Source organism: Schistocerca piceifrons, chromosome 1 (genome assembly GCF_021461385.2).
Source record: "Schistocerca piceifrons isolate TAMUIC-IGC-003096 chromosome 1, iqSchPice1.1, whole genome shotgun sequence".
Taxonomy (NCBI): Eukaryota; Metazoa; Arthropoda; class Insecta; order Orthoptera; family Acrididae; genus Schistocerca; species Schistocerca piceifrons.
In genome coordinates this window covers 43,055,502-43,073,059 of record NC_060138.1, presented here as the reverse complement: position 1 = coordinate 43,073,059, position 17,558 = coordinate 43,055,502, and the positions used below count along the sequence as shown (strand labels likewise).

Sequence of the window (17,558 nt, the reverse complement as noted above, 5' to 3'; positions counted from 1 at the left end):
TGCTGCGTACGTAAAACAAGTGATCGACAGTTGCTCACGGCAATTCGGGTGGAATCTGAGCAATGTTTTTCTGTCTACTGGCCTTCAGATCAGGTACTGACCGGACATGTCCCTGGTAGACGCGTTCCATTAGATATCCCCACAACCAATAGCCACATGGATTCAGATAAAGTGATCTTACAGCCCATTCATATGCAAAACCTCTGGAGATAACACGTCTGTAGAAGCTTCCACTAGACCGCTACGGTCGCAGGTTCAAATCCTGCCTCGGGCATGGATGTGTGTGATGGCCTTAGGATGGCTAGGTTTAAGTAGTTCTAAGTTCTAGGGGACTGATGACCTCAGATGTTAAGTCTCATAGTGTTTCAGAGCAATATGAATCATTTTAAGCTTCCACTATGCAGATCTTTCACGGGGCAAGTGACATGAGGTATTACCCATCTCTCTTACATTAACAAAAACTCGTCATTAACTGCCACCAGTATAGGACGCCCTCCTCTTCCAGATGCCACACCAAGCTCACCCTTGTTTTTGAATTTCATTGTCATCTTGTTTAAACCATTTAATGACATCGGGCCTCAGAACTTTCATTCTCAATGTAGCGCTGTAATTGCTGTCGTTCTAATAAAATAGTTCCGCTAACAGCGCACGGACTCTCTTCTCGATAACCATACTGTCCACTCAGGTTATGGCTTGTCAAATGACAGCGTGAAAGTCATACCGTCATATAGCGTACAGCGCCAGATTTGCGCCTGGTGGCCAAAACTGGAACTAACTTTTTCAGTGTAAATCGCTTCCGCATTGACCCATTAGCATGTCTACCAAGTTTCTTTTGCATACGATAATTACAGCCCGCACTGCTCCTCTGTGAATAGCTGCACTTTAATTATAACTACCCGGTAGCTGCGGGAGGCGCGTTAATGTGTACCAAAATATTCAGTTGTTTTAAGGTAATGTAATTATGTCTCAACATAAAGGCATACTGAATGTGTGCTTTTTCTCTGTTCTTTGACGACTAGCGAGTTCTCGAATCAGGAGCGCCTGTAACTATTATGCCACATCGTGTTGTCATCATAACCTTACTGGTCGCAAGTAGCCGTAACCGTAAGGGCATGAAGGTGGAAAGGATACTGATGCCGACTGGAAAGTTAATCAGTGAGTAGATGCTATACGTAAAATATTCATAGATATTATTGTTTATTGCTCTTCATCATTACCTACGAAAGTATCTCTGCCATAATCACTTCATGAGTATAACCCTTCTGCAAAGTACATATAGTTAGGCCTACTGAAAATATATGGAATACTGTTCCAAATTCTCAAACAAATGAAGTCATTTCTGAACTAAAGTTGTTTGATATATATGAATATAATGTACTCTCGTGAAATTTTGATCTGTCCTTACATCAAGTTCTGTATAGAGTACTTTTACCAGAAAAACACACTTGAAACTGGTGTGTTTTAGTATTAACAATTTAGAATGTAAAATTCACGCATCATTAGTGTTACATATTTAACAAATTTTTGTAGCAAATGTGCTATGGGAAACTTTTTATCCAAGCACTACGAAATCAAGCAGCTAAGCTTGTCTACTATTGCAATTCTCCTATGATTGTTCTACGAATGGATTACAATTGTCCGTTAATCAAACAGAGACCCTTCCCAGAATACGCTTGCAATGTCTGGTACCTATAGGCAATCAAGAACAGTGGCTGTCAGTGTGAACTATCGCTGACAGAGAGGAGAGATTGTTGTTAGACCTACCGCTTCAAAGAAAAATGTGACTTTTGAGTTTAATGTACTTGATAAAACACAGCCTCAGTAGTGTGCTTAGTAAAATACTCATCGTAAAGTTTCTACTGTCAAACAACATGTAAATGTAGTTTCAGTTGTGGAACGTTTACGAAATATGTTCCATGGTCGAATGCAAGCTTGTATGATCCGTTGAGTCTACTTTATTAATTTTCCTTACTACAGGACGGGTTTTTGAATACAGAACACCAGCGGGAAGTTATAATTGTAAAATCACGGTGGAAATATAGTAATGCTTTTCAGTGGATCCTGCGGTCGCACTGGTGGTGAAGCTGACCGCATTCAGTGGCGGAGGTTTGGTCTCCAGCACGGCAAGCTGTTATTTTGGAGGATGATGGTCCACTCACGCAACAAGTAATGTCCAGATTAGATCGGTGGCGATGAGGATGAAATTATACGTCATCCCTTATCTCTACAGGCAGAGGGTTGGGTCGCCAGTCCATTATAGTCCGCACTCCAAAAGCAATTACGGCCCGTAAGCTTTTCCCAAGTACCCTTCGAGGAATTGTAGTTTCTGTTCGAGGAATGGTATATACCTTATTGAGCACCATTAAGAATTCTTATGTGATGATAACCAGGAAGGATTTAGATTGTTTAAGATGCTTCTGAACATAATTATGGGCGTATGTCACTGACATCATTCTGGTGTAGAACTATGGAACATGCTGTGTGCTCTAGTATTCTGACGTGTGTGGAGATCGAAAGTCTTCTCCATAGAAGTCTCCAGGGATTCCGCAAACAGTTATCTTGATGAATTCATCTCCATCTGTTCGTCATGACAGCAAGGCCATCGTAGTCAAAGGTGTTACTTGACTTTCGGAAGGCATTCTATGCAGTTCCATACTGTCGTTCCGTGAGCAAAATACAAGCTTCCGAGTATTGGATCAGATGTGTGACTCAGATTTAGGATTTCCCTGCAGGCAGAACTCAAGACGTCGTTCTTAACGGAACGAAACCGATAGATGAGAAGGTAATTTCAAGAGTACCGCACAGGAGTGTGGTAGTGTCTTTACTCTGTACGATGCATAAAGTGATGTAGTGGATAAAGTGACAGGCAATGTGAAGCTATTCGCGGTCGATGCTGTTGGCAGGGTTGCAACAGCAGAAAACTGCGGCACATTTCAGGAAGACCTGCAGAGGTTTGGCGTTTGGTGCAGGGAGTGACAGCTGAAGCTGGACATAAATAAATGTAACGGGCTGCGCATAAGCGGGTGAAAAAATTCAGTAGTGTTCTATTACCCTACTGGCGACAGTAACTAGCGTACAAGACCTAGGAGTAGCCATCTGGAGTGATCTAAAGTGGAATCACCACACAAAACAAATATTGACAAAAGTGGACGCAAGTCTGAGAGTCTTAAGGAACTATAATTCGTTCATGAAACAAGTGGCTTACATAAAAGTTGTAAGACAGATACTTGGCGATTACTCATTAGTCTGTGAGTGTTGTCCGATTGGGTTAATAGAGTGAATAGAGAAAATCCAACGAGGAGCAGCGGGTTTCGTCATGGGATTATTTATGAGTGGGTGCTGAAAAGTGATGACTCCGAATTTTTTATTAGGTTCTGAATATCGGTTGAGGTATTAGATGTCAAGCATATTACTCGGTAGACTTTGCCGCTTCATTGACGCAAGTTGCAACCCTCTGATGCTAAGGGGTTCTGAATTGTAGCGTGTAACGTAACTTGTGTGTCAATGCGTGAGAGACAGTTCAGAAAACCGAAAGCACGAATTCGAAGAGTTTGTCCACTCGTGGAGCATCGTCTCCTTCATCACGACATTGCCAGACCACACGTGAGCGCTGAGACGTCTGCAATAATCCGAAGCCTTGGATTCACCGTCATCGGTTATCCTCGATACGGTAACGACTTGGCCCCGTCCGATTCTTACAGAATACCTTTGAGGATTTCGCTTTGATAGTTTTGGAGTGGAGCAATGAGAGGTGGGGTTGTGCCTCCATCAACAAAGTCAAACATTGTACAGTGACGGTATCAACGAACTGGTCTCTGGTTGGGAGGAATACTCTTCGCCAGGATGGCTATGTTGAGAAATAAATATGTAGGGATGAAGAATAAAGATGTAGAATGTTAATAAAATTTGTTTTATTTAAAAAGCCTAAAGAGTTTGCACACAAAAAATCGGAGGCCTTCGTAGAAAGCTGGAAAGCGTTGTGGAGCAGCTCAGCTAATTCAAGTGGCAGACGCTACATGAGAGGCGTTGTGGATCACTATTGGAATTCCGAGAGAGTAGGTTCCGAGAAGAGCCGGTCAACATATTACTTCCTCCCACATACGTCTCGCGAAGTGACCACAGCAAGAAAATTGTGAGATGGCACAGTGGCTTATCGAGAGTCATCTTTCCCTTACACCAATCGCGAGTGGGAAAGGAAAGGGTAGAAAAGGTAGTGACACCAACAGTATTCCCCGTCACACACCTTAAGGTGACCGGTTGAGTACAGATATATGTGTAGATTAGAAGCCTCTACATCGTATTAGAATGGTGTTCATGTTACTTGTGCAGTCCGTACGCCGCTGTTGAGATAATCAAAACATGTTTAGTTCAGCAGTTCGAGGTGTGCATGCTCTTTTGTAAGGCATTGTCATGCATCTGGTTGACTGGGTGCCAAGGAATTTGATCCCCTGCTTTCTGCCATTTTAGTTCTTCTGGCGCTGTTAAGGGCGTACGAAAGCGTCCGCGCCGCAGCGGACTTTTCACTCTGCAGTGACGGGCGACGTGAATGTGGAAGCAGCCCTGTGTCCGGTTTGGTGACGGCGCAGGAGACGGGCAAGTTTTTACCTCCACTCGCTCTCCGTTTAGCAGTCCATAAATTATTTATAGTCGCAGCAAGTCGCAATTTACTTGCGTCGCAGACTGGATCTTGGCGGTGCCAACAATGACTGTGATACGTGATTCGCGGGAGGTAAGAAGATTGCTAAATATGGACCTGAACACCTCGTCGGAAAGAACGGAAGCCTTTTAGAGATGGTGGGGAGAACGATAGACCACGTATAGAACCTGATGGTTATGAGAAGATCATCAAATGATGTTATGGCGTACTAATATTTACTACTTGGCCTGAGTTCCTGGTTCTTCTACACGCCTCAGTCGAGCCTTTCTGGCGGTAGATAAAGAGTTTCTGGAGAAGCTGCTCTTTTCATCACACCATAGATTGAATGGATTGCAGTCTCGTTGGGGCGCTATGAGTACTGCGACGAATTCGCGTAGTATTTTGCCACTATTGAGGATAGACTCAGTATGAACAATTTTGATCTTCCTCGAGGTATATGCACCTACTGACACGTTACTGACTATATCGAAAATATATCAATCACGCGGAATGTAAGAATACAGCAAATCGTGAGACGGGAGAATACAGTTCTGCTGATATAGAAAGGATCGAATTTAGACAGTTCTTTTCCAATCTGCAAAGGATCGTTGAAGATCTAGATATATTAACTATAGTTAATATTATTGCAAATCGCGTATCAAGCAAGCAGTTTCTTCTCTTATGGTACCTAAAGTCAAGAAGTTCTTTGGAGTAGCCACCAAATATTAATGGGACTGGTGAATGAATTCAGCTGAGAAGGATAACAAGAATTGTTAGTTCCACAGCAGTAACATGGTCACTAGGATTCAAATTTGAAATTGCAGTGTAAATTAAAATAGTGAGGTTGGTTTTGCATAAACTGTCCATCCTCATGGGAATGTATAGACCCGAGGACCGCCGAGGCACACGTGTTGTGGCGTACACCATAATATACTCGTACGTATTTTCCCAAGATGGTCAACATTGAGGGGTATGGCAGGAACGATCATTCAAAGCAAGAAGTCTAGGAAACATGGGATTTAAAATGCGTACCTCAAGAGCTACGAGCACTTCATCTTGAAGCATTTATCTTCTACTGTAAGCTCTTTCCTCCACATGTTTTGAGAGGTGGCAGTTTGGACCGAAGCAATAAAGAAATGACCAGTCAACACGGGCTCTAGACTGCATACCGTAATAGATCTGTACAAGAGATTTTGTTTCCAGCAACGAAGATGTCTGAGAGAAGTATACTTGGTGCCGGTACCTTGTCCCGTCATCATACAACACAAACAACACACCACACTACACACACTGTAATTATAATAACAATGATAATAATGCAAACAAGAATAATAGGAAACTTCCTGCACAGTCTCCAAGTTTACGGTTTGTGTCCAGAGTAAGCGACCGCATAGGCAGAATTCTTCGGGAGAATGATTTAAGGACTACATTTTTCAGTCAACACAAGGCTAAAGACTTTTTCCGACTTGCAATGGACGCCCCTGATCACCTCTATTTTGCGGGAGGGTGTGAAATAGCGTGTGATAGTGGCTAAACAGGTACCGATGAAACTGCGAGCATAGTGAAAGAACGCCTTAAATAATTCGAAGACGCGTTTAAGATAAAACGTAAAGTCACCAATAGCGGAACACCAAGAAGAATGTGATCAGGTTTTAGATTTTAAGAACATACGCATGCTAGTCAGAGAAAGCAATATTTATAGAACGAAAGTCTATGAAACGCTCATGAATATAATTTCAGCCGAGATGAAGGCTACAGGCTTCCATCTTCGTGACTCCTCGGTATTATGAAAATAACACCCAATCCGGTGAGCGAGGAACATGAACAGCTACCAGGAAACAACCGAGTCAGTACAACAAACATAATATTTTGGATTCATCCTCTTTCAGTGATTACTGTATAACGATGGTTCATCAATTAGAGCCGGAAGATTTTTTACCTGGTAACTCAACTTCTCCGAAAAAGCGTAGCAAGAGAGCATTGTACAAGAAAATGCAACAATGTCTTAAAATGTTATCGTAATCTAGTCATTAAGCGATATAATCTTACGTTGAAGGCCTAACCCAGTAAGTCAAGTATCAGAGTTAGAAACTGTGCGTATGTCTTGATGCAGCACAACCCTAGGCGCGCAATTTACCCGGACTATACTGATCCACTATTTGGGAATGAGAGCAGTAAACGAATTTCCACGTAACTTCGAACCTTATAGAAACTTTTTCTCGCTGACATTCGCCACAAAATAATGATATCAAAAAAGTTAATCATTTAATACAATTTTTGCTGTTCATACAGTAAAACTACAGCATCGGGTGTGACGTCTTAATTTGCTACTGCTCTACTACTAACGCTCTGCAGACAGTAGCCACATTTACCACCGAACGAATCTGCACAATTATATCAGTGTATGTCGCGTAGGTCAGGAGGTGTGACGCCATAAAGATTGAGACGCGAGAAAAACTGACGTTCGTAGCTGTTTTATGCTATATGGGAGTCAGATTCTTTAAGGAATCGGGGGCTGGAAGAATTACTCGTTGAGAAATAATAATCTCAGCGCTGTGACTGCTGTCAAAGCACTTCACTGAAAATTTCTCTATAGGTTGCGCAAGGTCGAAGTTCTCGGAATATATACGGTGGGCGAGAATGGAGGAGAAAATGAACAAGTGACAATCGAGAATTCACATAACTTGAGAGAAGGTCGACAGCAGTCTTAGGAGGTACGTGCTTCTGAGAAAGCAGAGAATGTCAGACAAAATGCCGCCAAGTCTGGCTCCGGATTCGTCGACACGGCTCGTGCTGTGTGCTCATGCGAGCAGGCGGAGGGAAATTTGCTGAAGGCTCCTTCCTCTTCCCTGAGCCCCGCGTCGTTTTGTTGTGCGGGTGCGCGTAGGAGTCGCTAAGCCAAGCGAGACACACGACGACGCGTCCTTCATCACTGTCTACAGGTACAGCTAAATGGCTCTGAGCACTATGGGACTTGACATCTGTGGTCACCAGTCCCCTAGAACTTAGAACTACTTAAACCTAACTAACCCAAGGAAATTACACACACATCCATGCCCGAGGCAGGATTCGAACCTGCGACCGTAGCGGTCACGCGGTTCCACACTGAAGCGCCTAGAACCGCACGGCCACACCGGCCGGCACAGGTACAGCCACACAACGCAGACCACTGTGCGCTGTAAGGCAGAGGAAGCAGCCTGTCTCCGCTCTAACGATTGTCTGCGAGCTTCTACAGGCGCTGGATCATGTTTACTTTATCACTATACAGAAGAACCTCTTCTGTTACAAAAGAATACACAATTTACACACAGTACGTCTAAGCATTGTGCTGCTGCTATAGGAAAGATATGAGGGACGCTGTACGCTATGCAGAGAGAATCTACACTAGTTTTTATACGTGAGACAAAACCACGGCATGACAAAATTACACTGAGGTGACAAAAGTCATGGCATACCTCCTAACTATTGTGGCGGACATTCTTTTGCCCGGCGGAGAGCAGCAATTCGGCGTGGCGTGCATTCAGCATGTCGCCGGAAGTCCTCTGCAGAAATATTGAGCCACGATACCTCTACAGCCGTTCATTGTTGCGAAACTGTTACCAGTGCATGATTTTGTGTACCGACTGACTTCTTGATTACGTCCCATAAATATCGATCGGGTTCACGTTGGGCGATCTGGGTGGCCAAATCATTCGCACGAATTGTCCAGACTGTTCTTCAAACCAATCGCGAACCTCTGACATGACGCATTGCCGTCCGCAAAGATTCCATCGTTGTTTGGGAACATGAAGTTTATGAATGGCTGCAAATGGCCTCCATGTAGCCGAACATAAACCACTTCCCGTCAGTGTTCGGTTCAGTTGGACCACAAAAACAGTCCATCCTATATAAACACAGCCCACACCATTATGGAGCCAACACCAGCTTGCACAGTGCCTTGTTGACAATTTGGGTCCATGGCTTCGTTGGGTTTACGCCATACTCCAACCCTACCATCAGTCTTTGAAATCGGGACTCATTTCACCAAGCCACTGTTCTCCAGTCGTCTAGGATCCAGCCGATATTGTCACGAGCCCAGGAGAGGAACTGCAAGCGATGTCGTTCTCTTAGCAAAGGCACTCATGTCGTTCGTCTGCTGCCTTAGCGCATTAACGCCAAATTTCGCCGTACTGTCGTAACGGATACGTTTGAAGTATGTCCCACATTGATTTCTGCGGTTATTTCACGCTGTGTTGCATGTATGGCAACTCTAAGCAAAAATAGCTGCTGTCGGTCGTTAAGAGCAGGCCGTCGGCCATTCGTTATCCGCGGTGAGAGGTAATGCCTGAAAGTTAGTATTCTCGGCACTCTTGTCACTGTGGATCTCAAAAAAATAAAAAAACAGTGGCCTACCGGGACGGGACCATCCGGCCGCCGTGTCATCCTCAGCAGTGGAGGACGCGGAGAGGAGGGGCGTGGGGTCAGCACGCCGCTCTCCCGGTCGTTATGATGGTGTTCATGACCGAAGCCGCTACTATTCGGTCGTGTAGCTCCTCTATTGGCATGACGAAAAATGGCAACAGCGCATGGTGGCCTGGAGGGTCACCCATCCAAGTGCCGGCCACGCCCGACAGCGCTTAACTTCTGTGATCTCGCGGGAACCGGTGTAACCACTGCGGCAAGGCCGTTGCCGATTACTGTGGAACTCGGAATATCGAATTCCCAAACGATTTCCGAAGTAGAATGTCCCAAGCGTCCAACTGCAGCTACCATTCCACTTTCAAAGACTGTTAATCCCCGTCGTGCAGCCATAACCACGTCGGAAATCTCTTCACACGAATCACCTGAGTACAAATGGCGGCTCCCCCAGTCCTTTTATACCCCGTGTGCGCAAAACTACCGCCACACGTGTATGTGTGTAAATCACTACCCCGTGAATGACTTGTGTCACCTCCGTGTTAATTACGTTGAGGAGAGTCCCAGAACGATGTTATATATTCTCTTCTAGTCGTACACTCTCCTAATGGGAAAGCTGGAGTGTTAATGTTATGCCTACTGTCAATACCGGACTACGCCCAAAGTCCGCGTTAAACAGACCTTTCTACAGCCTCACAGAATGCTCGTGAGTACGCCGACGCAGATCGACTTTAACCATGCTGGTCCACTTTGTGGATTTTTGGAAACGTAGGCTAAATACATGAAAGAAATCGGAAATTTTCCTGATCTGGCAATGAAAAATTCATTTTTGGTTCAAAATGCATTTCTTTTTGGCAACAGTCCCTTTTTAAGTAAACCCAACTTTTTTGTAGGGAGCACAGTGTGCTCATGTGGGAGCGATCTAGATACTTCTAAAACAAACTGGTAACCAAGGTCGCAGGAATTCTTTTTATTCCATGATTACCCATATCCTCACACGCAATGTGTATTTTACCGGTATGTTTTTTAATATAAGACGAGACGGATATGCATTTGTGTAACCCTTCAGTGTTCTTAAATTTGTGTATGACTTTTGGTAGGTTTTATATATGACCAGACAGATGTGCACTTGTGTAACTGGGCAGTCCCAGAAAATTTGCTTTTCTTTTCGGTATGTTTTATATGTAACCAGGCAGATGTGTATTTGATATGACCGGAAAAATTGCGCTTATACGCAAGGTGTGTTTTATTGCTATTTTTATATATGACCAGACGGGTATGCACTGTGTAACCCTGTAACGTTCTTAAAATTTGTATATACTCTCGGTATATTTTATATATCACCAGACTCATGTGCTGTCTATAACCCTGCAGATCGCATAAAATATCTATCTATGTTCGTATCTTATTATGCATAGGACCAGACAGATGTACATTTTTTTAACTTCGCAGTTCTCATGAAATTTGCATTTGCATTTCGATATGTTGTATACGTGACCAGGCAGATGTGCAGGTCTGCAGCTTTCATAAGTTTTGTATATGTTTACGTGATACAGTAATCTCTGGAATTATGTAAAGCCCTAATGACGTAGTGTTACCACACACGCCGAGCCTGTTATGACATTCATTGGCGCCTCTTGTGCTAGCGCCATCTCGCGACGCGGCCTGTAGTGTATAAGAACAGAGCCGCAGTTGCGGTAGTACCTAATTTGCGCTTGTATGTGATGGAGACACTTCACAATTATAATGTCATCTCTCTTGGACGCATATGTGCTACTTACGACAATTTTGTAAGGCCTGCGTGTTATAGGCAACTATTAATATCACCATTGTTTGCCTCGATGTTGTAACCCGTATGTGTCCTAAGGTACCTAACTAAATTTATATGTATACATGTTATATAAGTGGAATCTAAGCCCACTTTCATAGTGTTTTCTGTCCTCCCTAAATTCGATGATGGCGGCTTTACTTTCGCCGAAACCGGTAATCATAGAATAAAAAGAATTCCTCCGATCTTGGCTTCCAGTTTATTGTTTTACAAGCCCAACTTTTACCAATAAGCAACCTCCATCTCTGAACTGAAATTACGGATTTTGTTCCCAAAATATCCATCTGCAACTTCTATAATCCTCTGTTTAAATTCGAATCTTTTCGACCCATAAATTCCTATAGAAGCAGAAATAGGTGATAGACGGTGTCAAATTTTAATCATTGCAAGGTAATGAAATTAGTCAGTACGATCATACGGAGTGTCTTCATGGATTTGTCACTGAACTAATAAATATTTAACTAATAGAACCCGTTACGTTATTCTGGTCGCCTAAGGTTAACAATCACTTGGGTGAGTCAGGAGAAGTGGAAGACTATGAGACAATTCTTCTGCCATCACATTTCTCGCGCAGGTCTCACGAGAATAAAGTAAGAGAGATTAGGCCACGTACAGAAACATATAGACAGCATTTTTGCCTCGATCAATATGTAAATGGAATATGACAGAAAATCACTACTACAGGTATAAAATATCCTCCACCATGCATCGTACAGGAGCTCCGGCGTATACAGCGTGTTTCAGAAATAGAGGACACGTATTCACTATAATTACGCAAACATTAAATTTGTCTGGAAATGCTAGATTTCCGGCTTATGGCGTTCAAAATAGTGAAATTCACCGGAACATTTTTCTTCCTGCAGGTAGTCGTCGTGAGATTTAATTCCGAACCGACGGATACACTGACTGTAGCGTTTGGCGTTCGGTATAAGCACAAATCAACAGCTGCCACAAGTGCTCTTTATGTGTGCTGCTGTCTCATGGTTTGTAGCAGGAGAGGTACCCGCAGCGAAGATGTCCAAATCGGAAGATATCTTAACATCTCCATTGCCGTCTGTGCTCTCATGGGAAGCTTATCTCCCGGTTTGGAGAGCGGACCACCAAGATCTACAGGTCCAGGCGTACGGGAGGAGATTCTGTGTTTTGTGCACACGGCTCCATTCATCAATGGAAGACGGTTAGCGTTGCAGGTAGTTGTTCCTCATACGACGTCTGGTGACGGTTGCGAAAGCAAAAGTCTTGTCATTTACAGCGTTTACAGGCTCCGTCAGTAGCAGATTAACCTTCACGAGTTATCATAACTGTCCGCACATCAACCAACCAACCAACCTTCCACTTTATGTGCCGGGAAGGCTCCAGCTGTGTCTGCTTCGGCGTGAAATGATGGGTTGGGTAGTTTGGGGGAAGAGGCCAAACAGCGAGGTCATCGGTCTCATCGGATTAGAGAAGGACGGAGAAGGAAGTCGGCCGTGCCCTTTGAAGAGGAACCATCCCAGCATTTGCCTGGAGCGATTTAGTGAAATCACGGAAAACCTAAATCAGGATGGCCGGACGCGGGATTGAACCGTCGTCCTCCCAAATGCGAGTCCAGTGTGCTAACCACTGCGCCACCTCGTTCGGTGTGAAATGATGCACCCATGCCCTAGTAAGAGTGACAAGTGGCCACACTAAATAGTTGTATTATTTCTAACATGATCTTGTAGAAAATCGTCGTCGCACTTGCAATTGGTCAGTACAGTACTCAATACAGACTGCACTTTCACTGCACGAATCCATGCCATATACTCGTAATTATCCTCACGTACTCGTGAAGTGTGCCGTCCGGTTGAAGCTTCCCGGCCGATCCCGAAACCTGTGTGTCGCGGGCAGTGCTGTCCAGCCACGCGTCACATGTCGCTGCTTCACTCCTGCCAGCACCTCTCTCCTGCTTATCCCCGATAGCCTTTATTCAAAAAATGATAGTCTCGCGAGGTATAAGGGAGAACTTGTGCAAAGTTTGGGGGCGAGGTGAATGTGTACTGCTGGAAGTGAAGCTATGAGGGGGGACTGTGAGTCGTGACTGGACAGTTCAGTCGGTGAAGACAGTGCTCACGATGGGCGAGGTCAGGGGTCGAGCCCCGATCCAGAGAGTTTGAAAGCACTCATCTGAAAGATTCATTCGTAACCGCACTATTTCTTATTATCACACGCCTATGGCGTCAACTTTTGACACTTTTAATGGATGATTGTCTAAAGCTTTGATTTACAAAGGAGCCAATGGAAGGGAAGACAAACGAACGAGCATTCGCATACAGTTCGCCAGCGTTCGCTGCCGTTCGCTTGCGTCTGTGAACCAGCTTTTACATTAGAGGGAACGGAAGACAACGCGAGATAACTAAATAGCCTATGAACGCTACGTTATTCTTTTTGCCTCTAATAACCGGCACACAGCTTACACCACTATATAGTTAGAACGACGACGCGTAACTTTGATATTCAGTGAGGATTTTTTTGCATACCGAGCACACTATTTTTCGCGAAGTAAACAAAACGGCATATGAGAAAGAAATTTATGTGTCTGAAATTGTTCTTAAGAGCAAAATGCTTGGAGATGGTACACTCACCATTGAATTGCAGTTCCAGTTTTCCTTAGCATTATTCCAAAACTTCTAACATAAGTTGACTGACGCTTTTTGCTGTCGTTACGATATGGGAGGACAGCTAAAAGCAAATTACCGATGACCAACACAACTTGAAGAAAGCGCAGCTCTTACACAGCCATTGTTAGCAACCGGATAAGTTTACGTTAGTGATTTTTTAACATTTCAGTAGCTGCTGTATCTAAGACAGTTTGTAGTGTTTGCAGTGACATAAATGAAGAGCTTCAAGGATTTTAGTAATTTACGAACAAGAAAGACGTCAATAAAATCTGGTTAAAGAAATGTTTCATATAACTAGGACCTGTCTCATAAACCACATGATTAAATCTATTATACAGGATGTAACGGGTATAAGGGCAGACATTTTAAAACGTGGTACGTTAATTTGTACGTACATCAGTGTCTACCTTGTTTTTTCTCTGCGTCGAATAGTGTTCCCACGGGTACGTCACAAACTTTATGCCATGTTTCCTGCACAGCCGGACTGCGCCACTACTTGGGCTACTCCTATCAGTATAGACTAACCGTTTTCTGTCCACGCATCCACACTTCAACACCTGACCTGCTGTCTATGGGAAATAAACATTAATGGCTTACCATTGGCACATGTACTTGGAGGTTTTACCAACCCAAAAACACACGACTTGTAATGGCTGTTGTTTTTAGTCTAACGTGAATATTGTTCAGTACATCGCCTCAATCATCAATAGAAATATCTGCACTTATGCCCGTTATACCGTGTGTAGTTTCTTAGAGGGGAGAGGGCATCGTGATCCCGGGTGAACTGTCTTTATTCATCGTCAGTAATCTGTCATAAGAATGATACTTCAGCCATGTAATTACAGCTACCATTTTCTAAAGCAACGAAAATGATAAGCCCTTTCGTATATTCTTAATTTTAATCGACATAATAGATACATAATCACAACTGTTTTCAATCAAAGAAATTCATTGACCTTTTCCTTTTTAATAACAAGAAATACGAAGGTTGTTCTCATTCACTCAATTCCCACTTGGTGCGAACACGTAATCGTTTTATCGTCTTTCTAACGGTCCGAGTCGCACCTTTGAGTGCGTCAGCAATTTTCTACTAATCATATTTCTTTTCCTTCATCACTTGTGACGTGCATCTGTTGGAACATCTACGTCCTCGTATCAGCAACATTACCTCCCGCTCATACCATTCCATCAGTCGCGCAACTCAGGTCATCAATAAAGTTGACATAACAGAGACAAAACCTTTACTTAGTCCTAGCGTCGAAGCGGAAAGGACCTGAAATTGCTGTGCTGGTTCGCTAAAAGGCCGTCAGGCAGCGGAACACGAGCGAACACTAACGAACGCGAATCGAACCCGACCGAATGCAGTTCGCTCGCACTCACCTACCGTTTACACCAGAGATAATTCTGGTTCGTTAATTGTCGTTCGCGTGTGTTCGCTCCGAAGTAAGCCAGGCTCGGTGCAGACAGAAATCAAGAGGTGTTAGCTAAGCTGAGTGCGCTCCTCCTTTTCTGTTTCCTGGGCAACCTATCCAACAGTCTCTAAATGCCTGTCACGAAGTTCTCGGTAGAGCGTCAGTCATGTTGTTGCCCTATGACCAGTGAGATGTCTTCCAATAACTACGCCAGTATCAACAAAACAGGCACCAATGGTACGATTCTCCAAAAGATCACACGTCGACATACCAAGAACTACGTTTTTCTGTTACTCTATGTCAGCGGGTTGGTTCAAATTACTCTGAGCACTATGGGACTGAGGTCATCAGTCCCCTAGAACTTAGAACTACTTAAACCTAACCAACATAAGGACATCACACACATCCATGCCAGAGGCAGGATTTGAACCTGCGACCGTAGCGGTCGCGCGGTTCCAGACTGAAGCGCCTAGAACCACTCGGCCTCACCGGCCGGTTATGTCAGCGGGGATTTTCAGCTGAGCAATGGTGCATACATGAAAATTGATTTGCCTAAAGTTTGTAAACTTCAGCCGCAAACAAATCTGACGTGGAAAAGCCGCATCACTTTGCAGTTTTCGTAGACACTATTCGGAGAACTCTCGCCGGTTTTGAAATTCACTGCGATGAAGCTATCAAAGGATCGAAATATGGAAAGAATGAAATGCTTTGGAATGTCGTTTAGAAGGCTCATCAAGTTGTGTATTCAGGAAACCGGACGCTCGTTTGAAAACATCACTCAAATGAACACATAGCCACCAGAATATTCATCTGATCAAAGCCGGTTACGTACAGTATCATAAATCCACCGTTCAAACTTCGAACGCTTCTAGCTCCCAACATAAAATTGATGATTTGCACAAAGTTGCTTTAAATGCGATGGGGTTCGATAAGTAAGGCAACGTAGTTTTTTCTCAACCAGTTTCGAAAAGGTGCGAAATTTATTGCGGAACATCGTGGAATATTCCCGCTTCAGCCTCTATAGTTTCCGACAGGTGACGACGCTATACTGATACTTATAAATGGCGTCCGTAACGAAGATACGTTCCACGTAGCTGTCATTGTTTCTTTTGGCAGAAGACCAGAGCACTGGTACACAAAGTACCCTCCGCTGTACAACATAAGGTGGCTTGCTGAGTATAGATATAGAAAACATGTTTACACTCAAAGAATTGTGTTGAGTGCATTGAGATTACGTGGAATCGGTTCAAGGTTTTAGCTGACTCAACAGTCTTGTGTAAATATTGGGGAACAAAGACCTTGGTTACCTTCTTCCCTTTCTCTATAAATTCAGAATCTCTGACGGAGCTCAAAAAGCTATTTGCACTCTCCAAAAGCTTGGGTGGTATTTCTTCAAACCATCTCACACTAAATGGAGGAGAACTTGACGCAATGAACTTGGCCCTCCGGAGGGAAGCGCAGCTTGATGAAACGACAACGCCGTATGTAGTAATAATGGTTTGAACTATTTTCTCCACGATTTGACACTTGAAACAAGTCTAGGGAGATGCAACATAGTACCGACAACGCACTAACACTCAAAACTCATTTTTGGGGAAAAAACAAGTAGAGCGTTTGACATTTCCACTCTTCAAGTGATAATAACGGGAAAAATCTGGAACACTCGATCTCGTATGGAGCGTTACTGGCAGTCTTCCTTCCCGCTGACCATTCTAGGAACAGGGAAGAACGGAGGGTGGGGGGAGTATGTTGCTTGCGAAATGTATTTTTCAGTAGGTGAGAGATTTGCACAACGGGCTGGCAACGACAAAAGTCGGACATCTTCTACCTCGATGCACGTCAGGACAGCACGGGCCAGATGCGGTCTTGCGATATGACGCAAAGACCAGGGACCGGCGGACAGCAGCACCGCCATTTCACAAAGCCGAGAAGAGAAGGGGACTGTCATATATTTCGTCTATTGTTACGATCAGGTCGTCAAAGAGACGTGCTGACACAGTCTCCATTTGGCCCATCGCGAAGGTGTGAAACTGGATAACGAAAGGAGACGGGCGTATGTGGGACGGGACAAGGAGGATCGGTGGCAGGTACTGGCGCGAGCATAACGTGGTGTCCTCAGGTTGAGCAATGGGGGCAGAGGGCACGCCGCCAGTTGCGCCAGCGGCGCAGCTGCGGAGGCGGCGGGGGGCGGCCGACCAGCTAAAGGTCGCGGCGGCCGCGCGCGCCGCGCAGGAGGGCTGCGGGAGAAGCCGCGGCGGGGGCGGGCCGTACAGGGACACGGCCGCGGGCTTCCCCTTAGCGTCACACTACTGGCCGCTGAATGTACCACACCGGGAAACTACTGTGCGTATGCAGTACTGTAGGAACAATACACTATTTACAAGAGGCGTTCAAAAAGTAATACTGTACTTTTTTTTCTCGGTCAATTTCGGTTGAAAAAATGGGGAATTTGTTGTGAGACATGACGGAATATTCGCCCTTCCGCCCCTCCAGTTTCGCGAAGTTCCGGAAGGTGGCGGCGCTTTACGTAGCCTACAAAATGGTTTCTGTAGCGGAGGTGCGTCCCAAGCAGAGAGCTGTCACTGAGTTTCTTTCAGCGGAAAACCAGAGCGTCGCAGGTATCCGTAGGCGCTGGCAGAATGCGTACG

General features: G+C 44.5%; 1 protein-coding gene across 1 annotated transcript in view; it reads right to left on the bottom strand.

Annotated features, from left to right (window-relative positions):
- Positions 1 to 16,925, bottom strand: part of LOC124775853 — a 140,923-nt gene extending 123,998 nt beyond the window's left edge. Inside the window, exon 1 of the mRNA XM_047250724.1 lies at positions 16,878 to 16,925. Within this exon, the coding sequence (XP_047106680.1) occupies positions 16,878 to 16,925 (48 nt within the window). The remainder of the gene's footprint in view (positions 1 to 16,877) is intronic.
- Positions 16,926 to 17,558: the final 633 nt, after the last annotated feature.